The 16,933-nt window shown below is 47.3% G+C and overlaps 1 protein-coding gene across 1 annotated transcript in view; it reads right to left on the bottom strand.

The window, feature by feature from the left end:
• Positions 1-16,933, bottom strand: part of LOC120882949 (mitochondrial intermediate peptidase) — a 79,417-nt gene that overhangs the window by 15,194 nt on the left and 47,290 nt on the right. Inside the window, exon 17 of the mRNA XM_040266784.1 lies at positions 1,122-1,243. Within this exon, the coding sequence (XP_040122718.1) occupies positions 1,122-1,243 (122 nt within the window). The remainder of the gene's footprint in view (positions 1-1,121; positions 1,244-16,933) is intronic.

The raw sequence follows: 16,933 nt of genomic DNA, 5'->3' as shown, positions 1-16,933 counted from the left end.
GGAATGTTGCTAGCATTTCAGCATCAAAAACACACTGACATCAGATGCTAATCCTGGCTCCATCCTGAAGGGAGCGCTGGGGTGGCGTGTGCCCCAGACAGGACCATGGGCGGAGGCCAGGGACAGGCAGCGAGAGGCCCGCCTGCCTGCGGCTGCCCCGGCCAGCCTCAGCTCTGCTGCCTGGCTTCCAGCCTGGAGACTTTTCAGAACAGGGACCAAAAAGGATCTTTTGATAGAGCTTAGACATTTTCTAGTCCAATGAGTATTTTTACTAGCTTACTTTTACATGTCCATAAAATTATAGCAACTGCATGTCTAGGCGAGAATGCGTACATAAACAAGGTACAAATGCTGGGGAACACATGTTCTTAAGGATATGCGGTTTTCTAGTAAAGTGTGATTCCTTTAAACAAGAGAGTATTTTGCCTATTTTATATAAATCTTCAGTAAAGAACTATAATCCCCAGAGTTGATTCATGGTATTCATGGTATTCAATTTAGAGCCTTTGAAAGTAATAAAATCTAAACAGCAGCCCAAATGTCCACGGAGGTGCAGAGGGTGGGAGATGAAATAGCATGTGGGCACTGGGCTGTAAAACACTTAAGAGACTCTATTACCTCAGCTTCAACTGAGAATGACTATTAACTGCTGAGAAAACTCAAGCCTTTGCCAAATGACATGAAGAGCTGAGGGGGGTGGGGTTGTGGGGAGTGAAGGACTAGGGATCAGCAGACCTCATGTTGGTCTGGTTTGTTCACTGTGATGCCTTGAACAAATCGCAGGGCCCTTCTGAGCCTCTGTCTCCCCTCTGAGAACACTCTGTGCCATGGATGTGGGACTGATGTGTACCTGCTGGGGGCGTCTGAGGCCCCCGCCTTAGCCCCACCATCTGTGTGGCAAGGGGAAAGGACGCCCTGAGAGACTGCAAGCCCAGATGGGACTCTCTGCTCTGCTTTCAAAGGATGCGCCTTCTCGGGACTCGTGACCTGGAACTGGCCTCTCTGGCCCCCGGGGGGACGCCCGGCTCACAGTGGCCCAGTTTCCTGCGGGGTCCAGGTAAGTTCTGGGCACCTGGCCTCGGATGCAGGGGTGCGGGCCGTGAAACCCCCCCGTCTGTTACCTGTTGAAAGGGTCTTGCCGGAAGCACTCTCTCCAGACCATGGACGCCACGGCCCTGGACATCAGGTAGGAGTAGTACTTGGCGCCATAACCCACCAGGTGGCTGAAGCGCAGCTGCCAGGCCTGCCGGACAGAAGAGACACAGGTAGGGTGAGCCTGCACACATGTCCCTCCGTCTCCCCCGACAGGGCGGCCCTCACACCGGCACCCTCCACGTCGTCACACTCGAAGCCGGGGAGCAAGTCCCCACCAGCCCGCAGGCTGGGGCTCGGCCCCCAGGACCCTGGAGTGAGACCAACCGTGGAGATGGGCCTCTGAAATGAGGCTGCTGGGGCGGCCCAAGGCCAACAGGACTGGGTTATGTGGGTCATACAAGACAGGGAGACCAGGGAGGAGAGGGCAGGAAGGCGACTGCCACGAGCCCAGCACAGGCCTCAGGAGAGTCGCCCTGACCCCGACTGCCCTATACAAGCTCACTGCCGCTGGACTCGGGTCGGACAGAAACAGAGAGAGGAGGCCCAGCCTCATGGCAGGAGCATTAGTTCCGAGCTGGACACGTCCACGATCCTGTCTGGGAGGCCCGCAGTGACGACAGTGACGCTGTTACCATCAGAAGAGCCTCCCCCCAGCAAACTCCTGGCACGTGCTATCTCTGGATGGGAGCTGAAAATAAGCTGCCGCGGCTGCCTGGCAGGAAGTGGGCTCACCCCGAGGGGTGGCCCCCGGGCAGAGCCGCTGCTACCAGAGCCTGTGCTCAGAAGGCGCTTCTCTGAAACAAACCTGACCTGCAGGCGTAATCCTACTGTCTCTTCATGGATGCTTCAGCTGACAGGAGAGAAAAGAAAATTGAAGCCTACGTTTCTAAACTAAGGTAATCATTGTCTAATACATCCTTTCACACCCTGGAAAATAAAGTATGGAGTTTCACCATCACAATACATGTTTAACTAGATAAACAACTTCTCCCTAATCGACTAAGCTGCAAACAACAAACAGACAGCCCCTGGGGTCAGTGGAGTGGCCGACCTGAGGACACCCCGGCCCTCCCCGCGGCACGGGGCCCTGAGCGTGGCCCGCGAGCGCCACACAGCTGGCCTGGTTTGGGTCACACGCAGAGCTGAAATTTCCCTAAGAGCAAGGTCCAGGGTCACAGGAGGCACTCACCGCTGTCTGTGAACAGCGGGGTGGACAGAGGACGCACACCTCACAGCTGTGTCACAGCGGTTCCTCACAGGCTGGACTCTGGACCGAGACCAGGAGGGCGGCGCCCAGGAACAACACCCGCCCCACAAGCAAGAGGGCGCCGCGGCACTAAGAACACATCAGGGCCTCAGGCTGACTCTTAAGCACAGCTGGTGTTTTTCTTCCTAAAGAGCTCCTTGCCTCCACTATATGACAGTTGCTCTAAGACTGGCAGCCGGCTTTGGCACCAGAGGCCAGGTTTGGACTGTGTACAGCATCTGCGTGGTGTCTCCTCGTGTGCGATTCGCTCTCCGTCAAGCCTCGCAGACTCAACAAGCCAGGGGCCAGCAGGACCGCGCAGGCTGGCGGAGGCCGGCGTGCCCCGTGCCCCCGCCATGAGCAGGGCTGAAGGACAGCAAGACCGCGAGTGCTCGTGCGCCAGCCCTGTGCGCAGCCTTCCCTCTGGGCTGTCCGCCCCCTGCACAAGCAGCACTCTGCCCGGGTTGTGTCCCTAGAGGCCCAGCCCTGGGTGTCCAGAGCGTCCACCCGAGCATGCGGGGACCAGAGGACCCCCGCCACACCTGCCTTCTCAGGTGAATATTCTCTATCAATGTGTGTACCTGTTTCCATGAAGTCATACAGGCAAGTGTTTCTAATAAAAAGTCCCCACTGACATTTTACCAAAACTGGTGAAACAGCAGTGCCAAACACAGAGGGATTCTGTCTGGAATAAGGCGATTTTAGGAGAAACCCAGTCGCCATGGTGGATGCTCCCTGCAGGCCCCGTCCTCCGTGGATGCTTGCATGGGCCTCCACCCCATGAGTGCGGGTAGGTCTGACCATCAGGACTCGGCAGAGGAACGGGATGTCTGGGTGGGGCATTTGGGGCCTGAGGGGCACAGGGTCCAACAGCTGACAGCAAGCAAGAAGTCAGCCTGCAAACATGAGAATTCTGCCAAGAACCCGGGTGGAGCAGGCAAGCCCCAGGTGAGACCTCCGCCCAGCCAATACCCCGACTGCCACCCCAGCCACAGGAGCCGAGAGCTGGCTTAGCCACGAGTGCATGGTGACGTGTTGCATGGCAGTAGAAGACACACACCGATATCTATTTGAAACAGAGGGCTGGGCTTCCCTGCTGGCTCAGTGTAGGGGACACAGGTTCAATTTCTGATCTGGGAAGATCCCGCGTGCCTTGGAGCAACGAAGCCCGAGCACAGAAGTAGCGAGCCTGTGCTCTAGAGCCCGGGAGCCGCAACCGTGAGCCCGAGGGCCTGTGCTCTGCAGTGAGAGGCCCGAGCTTCTCAACTACAGTAGCCCCTGCTCGCCACAACTAGACAAAGCCCACACACAGCAACCACGATAGTGCGGCCGTAAATGAAGAAAATTATCAGGAAAAGAAAAAAAAATTAGAGCTGTGTTCAGAAGTATTAACAAGAGAAACAAACTGAAAATTAAGAATGGATACCAATAATACTATTCAAGTATATCCCTGTGTCTTCATGAAAATTTTTCGAGGAAGGTATTTTTACAAATATTTTATAATTTTTAATAATTATTAAACAGTTTCTACTTCATAGCACACTCAAAAGCATAAGTGGGTCAAGGCCGTGGGCAGGCCCTGCCCAGCATCCCCGAGTCTGCCTTGCCCAGCTGGCCCTGGCCTGCACCACTGAGCCCTGGGTCTCCGGTGACTCAGGGTGGCCGTGCGCCAGCAGTGGGTGTAAGTGCAGACCAGGTGCTTCAGAAGACCGTGGCTCACCCCCGAAACCTCTTTCCCTTCCTGCTCCCCTGGAAGAAGCAGGGCCAGACCCACACCCGGGACTCAGGGAAGCCACAAGCGGAGGAGCCCCTGGCCCAACCTGCTTGCCTCTGCCTTCGGGGTTATCTCACTTAACACATTGTTGACCTAGGGGCTTTTGCAGAAACTAATGGCTGTGGCCCACGATCTGTTCTTTAGATGAATACTGAAAGACTCTGGTCACTAAGTAGTTAAGTCACTGTCAGTTCAGTTCAGTTTAGTCACTCAGTCATGTCCGACTCTTTGAGAACCCATGAATCGCAGCACGCCAGGCCTCCCGTCTATCACCATCTCCCGGAGTTCACCCAGACTCACGTCCATCGAGTCCGGGATGCCATCCAGCCATCTCATCCTGGGTCGTCCCCTTCTCCTCCTGCCCCCAATCCCTCCCAGAATCACAGTCTTTTCCAATGAGTCAACTCTTCTCATGAGGCGGCCAAAGTACTGGAGTTTCAGCTTCAGCATCATTCCTGCCAAAGAAATCCCAGGGCTGATCTCCTTCAGAATGGACTGGTTGGATCTCCTTGCAGTCCAAGGGACTCTCAAGAGTCTTCTCCAACACCACAGTTCAAAAGCATCAATTCTTCAGTGCTCAGCCTTCTTCACAGTCCAACTCTCACATCCATACATGACCGCAGGAAAAACCATAGCCTTGACTAGATGGACCTTAGTTGGCAAAGTAATGTCTCTGCTTTTGAACATACTATCTAGGTTGGTCATAACTTTTCTTCCAAGGAGTAAGAGTCTTTTAATTTCATGGCTGCAGTCACCATCTGCAGTGATTTTGGAGCCCCCAAAAATAAAGTCAGACACTGTTTCCCCATCTATTTCCCATGAAGTGATGGGACCAGATGCCATGATCTTCGTTTTCTGGATGTTGAGCTTTAAGCCAACTCTTTCACTCTCCTCTTTTACTTTCATCAAGAGGCTCTTTAGTTCCTCTTCACTTTCTGCCATAAGGGTGGTGTCATCTGCATATCTGAGGTTATTGATATTTCTCCCGGCAATCTTGATTCCAGCTTGTGCTTCTTCCAGTCCAGCATTTCTCATGATGTACTCTGCATAGAAGTTAAATAAGCAGGGTGACAATATACAGCCGTGACGTACTCCTTTTCCTATTTGGAATCAGTCTGTTGTTCCATGTCCAGTTCTAACTGTTGCTTCCTGACCTGCATACAGATTTCTCAAGAGGCAGGTCAGGTGGTCTGGTATTCCCATCTCTTTCAGAATTTTCCACAGTTTATTGTGATCCACACAGTCAAAGGCTTTGGCATTGTCAATAAAGCAGAAATAGATGTTCTGGGGGCTTTGTTGCAGCAACTTCACCTGGACTCCAACTGACAGCACACAGGATGCAGAGCCCGGGGTCCTAATCCGAGCTCTCCACCCACCCTCCCAACCCCCGTTCCTCCGTACTGCCCACTCCGCATTTCTAACTATGGGACCTTCTGTGTTCCCAACACATGTGAAGATTACAGCCACCTGGACTTCAAATCCCATGGATCCTCAAACAGATCCCCATGCCATGTTCCCGAGTTCAGACTAGACCCTACAACTTGTAAATTAATTTCTATCCTGTTGGCTTCAACACATATCAAAGGATACCACTCAGCTATTTTACAGCTAAAAAGGAGAGCCCCTGTGCAGGCTGACGTCAGAGCATTACACTATGAGTATGCCAGGGTGCTGACACTGCTGGCCCCCGACGGGGGGGGGGGCGGCCTAGAGTTGACAGCTGTGAGAAGCTGACGCACAAGGACCCTACCCCAAGTGGGGTAGCGAGCTAGAATGTTGACACTGCTCTCCAGTATATAAAAACAAACCCCTCTCCATATTACCATAGAAGTCTGAATGATTTCCACAGTACCAGTATGATAATTTAATAAGTTCTTAATGACAACTAGAAACCATTTTCTCTGCTAATGGTACACTTATGGCTCATTTTAAGGAGACTGGACCCAGTCTAAGAAAAAAAGTACTCCAAACTACCTAACCAAAATAATAATTCCATTGTCAATTCTATTTATATATAAATGGGGGGGGGGAAGGATCTGCAAAAAAAAAAAAAGTAAAACCCCACGGAAATACCAGTATGCATCTGTCAAAACTAACTCCATAAGCAGAACAAAGATGTAACCAATTCAGATAGAAATGTTCTTATCAGATGAAACATGGAAACATAATGGTGATCTAATTAATTGAGATGCGTGAATCTCTAAAATTATGAAGATGTCAACAAACAGGTAAAAATGACTAATTAATGTACTGACTACACACACACAGTCTGAATTTCTGAAGTGAAAACACAAAATGGAAAATGTTACTAATTTTCATTAACTTTTCCTGGGATCAGGCTGAGGTGCATGGGTGACTCAGGGCAGTTAATTCTCAGTCATGTGCTGTCCCTGAAACCTGTGAAATCTGGTGTCCACACAGGAAACTCTTCACTTAACTGGCTCCTGCCTATCAGACCACTAACTTTCCATGATCTGTACCCAACGGCCTTGGTGTGAATAATTGCTGCTTTGCAAACTTACTTAATTCGCACAGTGAACAATCCCTTCGGATCATATTAAAAGTGCCTGCTATAACTTCATTTGTAGACCGCAGCAGGCTGCAGTGGATATGTGTCTAACTAAGAGTGATGAGATGAGACCTGATTTCTACAGAGGTGAGAACACCCTCCCCATCCCCGTCCTGCCATGCACAGCTGGGGGTCCCCGCCCCCACCCTGAGGGGGCCCGTACCGGAAGTGCAGCACGGGGCTCACAATGCCACATCACCTGCAGGCCGGTCCCTTCATTCATTCTGTACAGAGGAAATGACACGTAACACGTGACCGAGCCCCTGAAACCGCGAGGGCTGCCTGCTTTCAATCGCCCTGTCATCAGTCTTCCCTGATGATCTCATCTGAAGAATCTCCAACATTCCTGATGTAACAGCTTTTAGCAATTTCTTACAAAAAAAAAAAAAAAAAACTGCTGTATTTATGCTTGAAACATATGGAAACCCTGGGCAATGCCCAACAGTGCATATTACTGCAACTCAAAACAAGTGTTGGATAAAAAGTTAGCACCTAAGCATTATTGGAACTTTTCACATAAAAGTCCTCAGGTACCATCACTTCACAAGGTAGTAACAACAGGAGCCCTGCGAGGCGGCTTCTCAGCTCCAGGATTTGAAGGTCAAGGTGTGATCTCCTGAAGGTCGGGTGTGAGCAGTGGCTTCTTGAAGGCTGAAAAGAACTGATGTCCTCTTATTTCTTTCTAAATCTTTTCTCTAAACTCAGCTGTGGCTAGATATTATTCTCCAGAATCTTATGTATTTATTTATTTACTTTAACTTATTCTCTACAGAACTGGTTTGACTTTTTGAAGGATACACTAAGTTTAAGAAGGACAATGAGTTAGAAAAAGTGTGAGATAAATGTAAACTACCATCTGATTTATAGACCTCCACTGTGCTCATGTAAAGGACTGAGCCACATGAAGGGCTGTTTAGACTGCATGCTGGCTTAGGTGGAAAAATGTTATTGCTGAAGTTGTGTAAATCATTTCAAATATTGTTTGATTTTATGCTTTTTAGCTTTTAAGTGTCTGAATTTTCTAAATGTTCTGAGAAAGTCTGGTTCACTTTCACTCTCCATAAATCAGCAAGCATTTCAAAGCTTCCCTGAGACTCTGAAAACACACACACGTGAAGAGAAGGACCTGAAGGGCGAGTGTATTGAATAGAGCATGCAGCAGGGTGCTCAATTCCACAATTACTAACTGTACACACGACAAACCGAGAGTAAGCAACTCCACGGGAAACTCCTCTCACACACAATAACCTGGTTGGGGACGCAGGTTCTCAGGGCAGACCCGCCATCAGTGTGGAGCACGTGGCTGTGGGCGCTGTCACGGGACGCAGGAGGCCCGGCCCACGGCCATCCTTCTGGTCAGGGGTCAGCCTCAGCATCCTGACCACAGGCAGGGGTGTCCGTCTCCTTATATGTGTGAACCTGATTCTCCTGCTGCAGCCGCCCCACATGCAGAGATGAAATCCCCCTTCGGTAACCACGTTACACTGATGAGAACACTACTGCTTACCGCTCACTGTGCTCTCACCAGGCTCTAGGCTGCATGCTTCCACACGAGTGATCTCACTTGGTCTTCACGATGACCACTTGAGTCAGTGCTCACGTTACAGAGCAGTGACCAAGTCTCGAGCATCTGCTGCACCACCGCCACGTGGGGTGACCTCGCCTGCCCCGTCCCCCAAACTCCAGCTGCCCTGCCTGGGTCCACACCTCACTCCTCACTCCTGCCTTCGTGGTTGGAATACATGCCTCCTGACCCAGGAACAGCCTCTCAAACACACATACAGGCTCGCTCTCAAATCCAGCCAGAAATATTCCACTGAAACCGTGGATACAACCAGGGTGTTCAACGTCTTCAGTGTTATTTGGCGTGATTTTATAAGTTCAAGCCACTCAATCTACAAATTCAATGCAATTCCTATCAAATTACCAATGGCATTTTTCACAGAACCAGAACAACAACAAAAAAAGTCAAAATTTGTCAAGGACACACAAAAGACACTGAACAGCCAAAGCAATCTGGAAAAAGAAAAACAGACCTGGAGGAATCAGATTTCCTGACTTCAGACTATACTACAAAGCTACAGCCATCAGCTGGTACAAAAACAGAAATACAGATCAATGGAACAAGACAGAAGGACCCGGAAATAATCCCAGGCACCAACGGTCAATCAACCCATGACCAAGGAGGCAAAACTACACAGTGCTGGAAAGACAGTCTCTTCAACAAATAGTGCTGGGAAAAGTGGACAGCCACATGTAGAAAAATGAGATGAGATCATTCCTTCACTCCATGCACAAGAATAAGCTCGAAACAGATTAAAGACCTAAACACAAGAGTGGACACTATACAACTCCTAGAGGAACACACAGAAAGAACACCCTGACATAAAATAACAGCAACATCTTTTTTTGATCCATCTCCCAGAATAATGGAAATAAAAACAAAAATAAATGGGACCTACTCAAAATCAAAAGTTTTTGCATAGTAAAGGAAACAAGAAACAAAACAACAAAAGACAACCCACAAACTGGGAAAAAATATTTGCCAATTTATGTGACCAATAAGCGACTATTCTCCAAAATTTACAAATAGCTCAAGACACTTAACAGCATCAAAAACAAACAAAACCCACTCAAAAAAAAAAAAAAAAAAAATGAGCACAAGTCCTAAACAGACATTTCTCCTAAGAAGACATACAAACAACCAAGAGGCACATGAAAAGATGTTCGACATCAATGATTATTAGAAAAATGCAAATAAAAACTATGAGATATTGCCTTACACCAGCCAGAATGGCCATCATCAAAAACTGCACAAACAACAAATGCTGGAGAGGGCATGGAAAGAAGGGAACACCCTACGCTGCCTGTGGGAATGTAAACTGGTGCAGTCCCTGGAGAAAGCAGTAAGGAGGTTCCGTAAAAAACTAAAAACAGACCTCCCACATGCCCCTGCAGTCCCACTCCTGGGCATGCATCCGGAGAAAAACACGATCCAAAAGGATATGTGCACTCCAGTGTTCACTGCGGCACTGTTTACAATAGCCAAGACGTGGAAGCAACCTAAATGTCCATCAGCAGAGGGATGGATAAAAATGGGGTATATGTATGCAATGGAATACTACTCAGCCATAAAGAAGAGTGAAATAATGCCATTTGCAGCAACATGGATGGACCCAGAGATCATCATACTGAGTGAAGTCAGAGGAGAACTAGCATATGACATCACTTATATACAGAATCCAAAAAGAAATGATACAAATGAACTTACTTACAAAACTAAAATAGACTCACAGACTTAGAGAACCAACTTATAGTTACAGGGAAGGATGGGAAGAGGAAGGGATAGTTGGGGAGTCTGGAAAGGTCATGTACAGACTGCTATATTGAAAGTGAATAATCAACAAAGACCTCCTATACAGCACACGGAACTCTGCTCAACATTATGTGGCAGCCTGGTTGGGAGAGAAGTATGGGGGAGAATGGATGCATGTCTATGTACACCTAAGTCCCTTTGCGGCCCACCTGAAACCACTGACAACATTGACTGCCTCTACCCAATACAAAATAAAAAATTTAAAAAGTTTAAGCCACTGGACCAGTGAAGGACACGAGGGTCACAGAAATGTTGAAAAGGGCAGCAAAAATATTACTTACCTATGTTGTGAGGTTTCATACATGTGTGTGAGGATGTATTTCTGCCTAAGAGAGTGGCACCTAGAAACCTTTACGATCCCGTGAACGTGCACCAAGGGCAGCAGGGCCTTCATCAAGAATGCCAGCCACAACATCAACACACTGGAGTGCCGCCGGTAGAGCTAGAAAAGGGGGGAGGCGCAGTGAGAGCGCCCCTCACCAGAGCAAGAAAGAAGCCCAGACAACAACAGGAGGACAGTAACAAAACGCCTGAGGCGCTCCTGAGAGGAAGACCACCAACAAAGACGGCGTGACAGGAACAGGCAGATCCACGGAGGAAAAGTCAAGCAAGACACCTATGTGTAAAAACAGAAAAAAACAATAAAAAAACCCCACAAAAGACAAAAACCCTCACAAGTGATTATCCAGCCTTGGCAGGAGCCCTGAAAAGGAAACTCAGACACAAATCTTAGAATCTCACAAAGCAGACCTTTTCAAATCAGAGGGGCAAGTTGGTTTTTAAAAAACCAGTTAGAAAAAGTAAAGTTGGTTTCAAATCTGGTGACTTACACCACCGGAAACTTAGATTTAAAAGTAACAAACAAGACCGCAGAAGGAAGAAGTGCTAGAAGGAAATATGTGGAGGACCAAGGATGAGAAGTGCCTCTACACCTGTGGAAAGAGGTTCCATCCTCCGGCGAGAGGGGGAGACCTACATACCACGGGGCACGGGGCCCCACCCCCGGAAAGGCCCAGAGCAGGGGAGACCGCCTGCAAACCCTCCACACCTTTTGGTTTCTGGTTACATGCATTTATGACATCCTCAAATGTAGTTAAAATGCAAGTTTAGCATCAACTAACCTAACTCAGCCAGAGGCTTCTTAGAGGGCTGGTGCTGCCCCCGAGACCCCAGGGCCAGATAAAAGGCCACCGGGAACAGCCCTCGGGATCCTGAGCTCCCTGCGTCCTGCCCACGCTCACCATGGAGGAGAATCCACTCGGACAATCACCAGGGCGGAAGCTTCTGGAAACATAAACATCCTCAAATTTAAAAGACACATGTATCATCTAAACAAAGTCTATCTGGTGAAGAAGAAATGAGTATCCTGACTTTTTATTTCACTTGACCTAGCCTTTGTGAATCTGCAGTCAAAAAAAATTTTTTTTAAAGCATAGAACTATTCATGAAAACCAAGATGAGAATGAAAGTTGGTGACTTGGCGCCAAGGACTATGTTATAAAAACAACCGGGCAAGTCATATGACTTCCTCATGTTTTAGATCAGTGAACTCTAGAGCTGCAGCTGTCCCACAAACTGAAACCATATAAATTTTTAGCAAATGAGTCAATCTTGAGATTAAAGTTTCAATTTATAACACTTCTGTGTTTTAGTTACAAAGTCATAAATAAATCTAGCATGACAGAGAAGGTAAATATTTTCTCAGTTGTTTATGCAACAAAAGAGGAAAGGAATTAACCACTTAGGTTTTTCTAGATAGGCACCATATGGTCTTTGTATTGAAGAGAAAAAAAATAAATATTGTTCTGTTTAATCTAACATGTGCTTAGCAACGTCAAGTAGGCCAAACTATGCCACCTGGGCATGCCTTCACCTCCCAGGAGACTGTTCTCGTTTGTTCAAGAGCCAAGGCATAAGAATAGGAGGAAACATGACTACTTCCCCAGGGAAGAAACTAAACAGGAGAAAGGAGGATTTCTAGCAAACGGTTGAAGCTAGACTCTCTGGAAAGGGACTGCGAATTTTTAACCACCCTGGGGTCTAGTTCTACTGTTTTAATAGACAGTTTTTTTGTTGTTTTTTTTTTTAACACGCTGAAAGAAAGAAACCTTTATGCCATTCCCTGAGCCAACATCTGAGTGTGAGGGAAGAAGAGCCAAGGTCAGAAGCAGACCTCAGATTTATATATAAAAGCTCCCACCTGATCAAGCTCTCTCACCAGGCTTCCTTTAAAAATAACCGATCAGAAAATATCTGCCATTTTAATCTAGATGGTAGAAATCGTTTAATAGACACATTTCCTTATCTTAGTGTTTTATCAGTTAATTTAAAATTAGACCTTTTCAAATAAAACCACCAACACTGGACACCACATAAAGTCAGTAGGCTATGATATGATTTTATACAAAGTGAACTAAACTTGTGATATCTGCGATGAAAACCTCTGAAAGATATATTTAAAAGTAAAGCTATAAAAACCTAATTCTTCATCTGCTTGAATGCACAAATGTCAGATACCTACATGGATTTCTATAATTCAGTTCAATTCAGATCAGTCACTCAGTCATGTCTGACTCTTTGCAACTCCATGGAATGCAATACGGCAGGACTCTCTATCCATCACCAACTCCTGGAGTTTACTCAAACTCATGTCCCTCTAGGCGGTGATGCCATCCAACCATCTCATCCTCTGACGTCTCCTTCTCCTCCTGCTTTCAATCTTTCCCAGCATCAGGGTCTTTCCAACGAGTCAGTTCTTTGCATCAGGTGGCCAAAGTATTGGAATTTCAGCTTCAACATCAGTCCTTCCAATGACTATTCAGGACGGATTTCCTTTAGGATGGACTGGCTGGATCTCCTTGCAGTCCAAGGGACTCTCAAGAGTCTTCTCCAACAACACAGTTCAAAAGCATCAATTCTTCGGCACTCAGCTTTCTTTATAGTTCAACTCTCAAATCCATTCATGACTACTGAAAAAGCTATAGCTCTGACTAGACGGACTTTTTTGGCAAAGAAATGTCTCTGCTTTTTAATGTGCTGTCTAGCTTGGTCATAACTTTTCTTCCAAGGAACAAATGTCTTTTAATTTCATGGCTGCAGTCACCATCTACAGTGATTTTGGAGCTCCCCAAAATAAACTCTGTCTCTGTTTACACTGTTTCCCCAACTATTTGCCATAAAGTGAGGGGACTGGATGCCATGATCTTAGTCTTCTGAATGTTGAGTTTTAAGCCAACTCTTTCACTCTTCTTTCACTTTCATCAAGAGGCTCTTTAGTTCTTCTTCACTTTCTGCCATAAGGGTGGTGTCATCTGCGTATCTGAGGTTATTGATATTTCTCCTGCCAATCTTGATTCCAGCTTGTGCTTCATCCAGTCCAGCATTTCTCGTGATGCACTCTGTATATAAGTTAAATAAGCAGGGTGACAATATACAGCCTTGTAGTCCTTTCCTGATTTGGAACCAGTCTGTTGTTCCATGTTCAGTTCTAACTGTTGTTTCTTGACCTGCATACAGATTTCTCAGGAGGCAGGTTGGGTGGTCCAGTATTCCCATCTCTTTAAGAATTTCCCACAGTTTGTTGTGATCCACACAGTCAAAGGCTTTGGTATAGTCAATAAAACAGAAGTAGATGTTTTTCTGGAACTCTCTTGCTTTTTCTATGATCCAACAGATGTTGGCAATTTGATCTCTGATTCCTCTGCCTTTTCTAAATCTGCTTGAACATCTGGAATTTCACAGTTCATGTACTGTTGAAGTGTGGCTTGGAGAATTTTGAGCATTAATTTGTTAGCGTGTGAGACGAGTGCAATTGTGCAGTAGTTTGAGCATTCTTTGGCATTGCCTTTCTTTGGGATTGGAATGAAAACTGACCTTTTCCAGTCCTGTGGCCACCACTGAGTTTTCCAAATTTGCTGGCATATTGAGTGCAGCACTTTCACAGCATCATCTTTTAGAATTTGAAATAGCTCAACTGGAATTCCATCACCTCCACTAGCTCTGTTTGTAGTGATGCTTTGTAAGGCCCACTTGACTTCACATTCCAGGATGTCTGGCTCTAGGTGAATGATCACACCATCGTGATTATCTGGGTCGTGAAGATCTTTTTCACATAGTTATTCCGTGTATTCTTGCCACCTCTTTTTAATATCTTCTGCTTCTGTTAGGCCTATACCACTTCCGTCCTTTATTGAGTCCATCTTTGCATGAAAGGTTCCCTTGGTATCTCTAATTTTCTTGAAGAGATCTCTAGTCTTTCCCATTCTATTGTTTTCCTCTATTTCTTTGCACTGATCACTGAGGAAGGCTTTCTTATCTCTCCTTGCTATTCTTTGGAACTCTGCATTCAAATGGGTATATCTTTCCTTTTCTCCTTTGCCTTTCGATTCTCTTGTTTTCACAGCTATTTGTAAGGCCTCCTCAGACAACCATTTTGCCTTTTTACATTTCTTTTCCCTTGGGGATGGTCTTGATCCCTCTCACGAACCTCCGTCCATAGTTCAACAGGCCCTCTATCTATCAGATCTAATCCGTTGAATCTATTTCTCACTTTCACTGTATAATTGTAAGGGATTTGATTTAGGTCATACCTGAATGGTCTAGTGGTTTTCCCTACTTCCTTCAATTTAAGTCTGAATTTGGCAATAAGGAGTTCATAATCTGAGCCACAGTCAGCTCCTGGTCTTGTTTTTGCTGACTGTATAGAGGTTCTCCATCTTTGGCTGCAAAGAATACAATCAATCTGATTTCAGTGTTGACCATCTGGTGATGTTCATGTGTAGAGTCTTCTCTTGTGTTGTTGGAAGAGGGTGTTTGCTATGACCAGTGCGCTCTCTTGGCAAAACTCTATTAGCCTTTGCCCTGCTTCATTCTGTACTCCAAGGCCAGATTTGCCTGTTACTCCAGGTATTTCTTCACTTCCCACTTTTGCATTCCAGTCCCCTATAATGAAAGAACATCTTTTTGGGGTGTTAGTACTACAAGGTCTTGTAGGTCTTCATAGCACTGTTCAACTTCTTCAGCATTACTGGTTGGGGCATAGACGTGAATTACTGTGATACTGAATGGTTTGCTTTGGATACGAACAGAGATCATTCTGTCGTTTTTAAGACTGCCTCCAAGTACCGCATTTTGGACTCTCTTGTTGACTATGATGGCTACTCCATTTCTTCTAAGGGATTCTCGCCCACAGTAGTAGATATAATGGTCATCTGAGTTAAATTCACTCATTTCATTCCATTTTAGTTCGCAGATTCCTAAAATGTCAATGTTTACTCTTGCCATCTCCTGTTTAACCACTTCCAATTTGCCTTGATTTATGGATCTAACATTTGAGGTTCCTATATTGCTCTTCACAGCATCGGACTTTACTTCCATCACCAGTCACATCCACAACTGGGTACTGTTTTTGCTTTGGCTCCGTCTCTTCATTCTTTCTGGATTTCTCCACTGATCTCCAGTAGGCATATTGCGCACCCACCGACCCAGGGAGTTCATCTTTCAGTATCATACCTCTTTGTCTTTTCATGCTGTTCATGGGGTTCTCAAAGAATACTGGAGTGGTTTGCCATTCCCTTCTCCAGTGGACCACGTTTTGTCAGAACTCTCCACCATGACCCGTCCGTCTTGGGTGGCCCTACAGGGCATGGCTCATAGTTTCATTGAATTAGATGAGGCTGTGGGCCATGTGACCAGATTGGTTAGTTTTCTGTGATTCTGGTTTTCAGTCTGTCTGCCCTCTGATGGAGAAGGATTGCTATACACACTCACATATCTATTTTGGAGAAAGAAGTTCTTCAAAAGTGCTATCGAGTGAACAAGACAGCAAACAAGCGCTAATGAAAACACAGCCACACCGACGGGAGCAAGGGCATCTTCCCCATGCAGGTGTGTCTGTGACCTACCTTCTGAGACTAGAAAACCAACCAGAGCACAACACTGCTTGCGAGCACACGGGCCCGGTACGCCCACCCTCTCCACTCGCCACCCACTGCTGCTGGCCCCGGCTCTGTATGGTCAGGCGGCCTGAAGGAGAGCTGGCCGGGGAGAGCACGCTGGATGAAGGCTGGCTCACAGCTGGCCGTACTCCACCCTGACTTGTGGATCGGCGGCCCTGCTCCTTTGCACTTAGAACCACAATGGCAGCGACACAGGTTAAGAATCTGCTCGAAACTTGAGCAGCTTCCGGACAGGAAACCCTCAGGTCCCGCGTGACTCGTCTGCTGAGAGTGTATCTACTATGAACACAAATCCGTGGTAAATGTCCTACAAGCAATGCTCACAGCTACCTAACCCTAAAAAGAGAGTAGGTGTTACTCTCTAGTAGTAGAAATGGAACAGAAAACATTTAAAATCTCAGTTTTTGCTGGTACTTGAAAAAAGCTGTTTCAACGAGAAGACAGGCTGACAGGGTGGGCCATCCCACACCTCCCCCATCTCACCCAGCAGGCTCTCCACTCACAGCATCCTCTGTGCAGGCGCACGCCTCCCTCTCCTACATGGCTCCCCAGCCCTGCCTCCTGGCCTGCAGCCCCAGGTCCCATGTCTGCTCACAGGCATCATCCGCTCAGCCTGAACTGGCCCCCTGCACCAGTCCCCACACTGCACCCCTTCTCCCAATGGCCCCTTCCAACACGGGGACCACCCCTCCCGGCTTACACAGCACCAGCGCCCAGTGAGGTCTGTCTGCCCAGCCCACCCCCAGGCTCACAGGCACCTTCCACACTGGTCCTCAGCTCGCCTGCTAGCAGTGTGGTCCCCACGGGGAAACAACTTCCCTGCGGGTCACCCAAGCCCATTCTTCATCTCACACGCTGCAGGCAAAACAGCCCGTTCCCACTTCGAGGCATGGGTTGCACACAAGGAAAGCCCTTC

The sequence above is a fragment of the Oryx dammah genome, unplaced genomic scaffold, assembly GCF_014754425.2.
Source record: "Oryx dammah isolate SB20612 unplaced genomic scaffold, SCBI_Odam_1.1 HiC_scaffold_24, whole genome shotgun sequence".
NCBI classification, from domain to species: Eukaryota; Metazoa; Chordata; class Mammalia; order Artiodactyla; family Bovidae; genus Oryx; species Oryx dammah.
The sequence above is the reverse complement of the archived record's forward strand: the minus strand, read 5'-3'. Positions and strand labels throughout refer to the sequence as shown.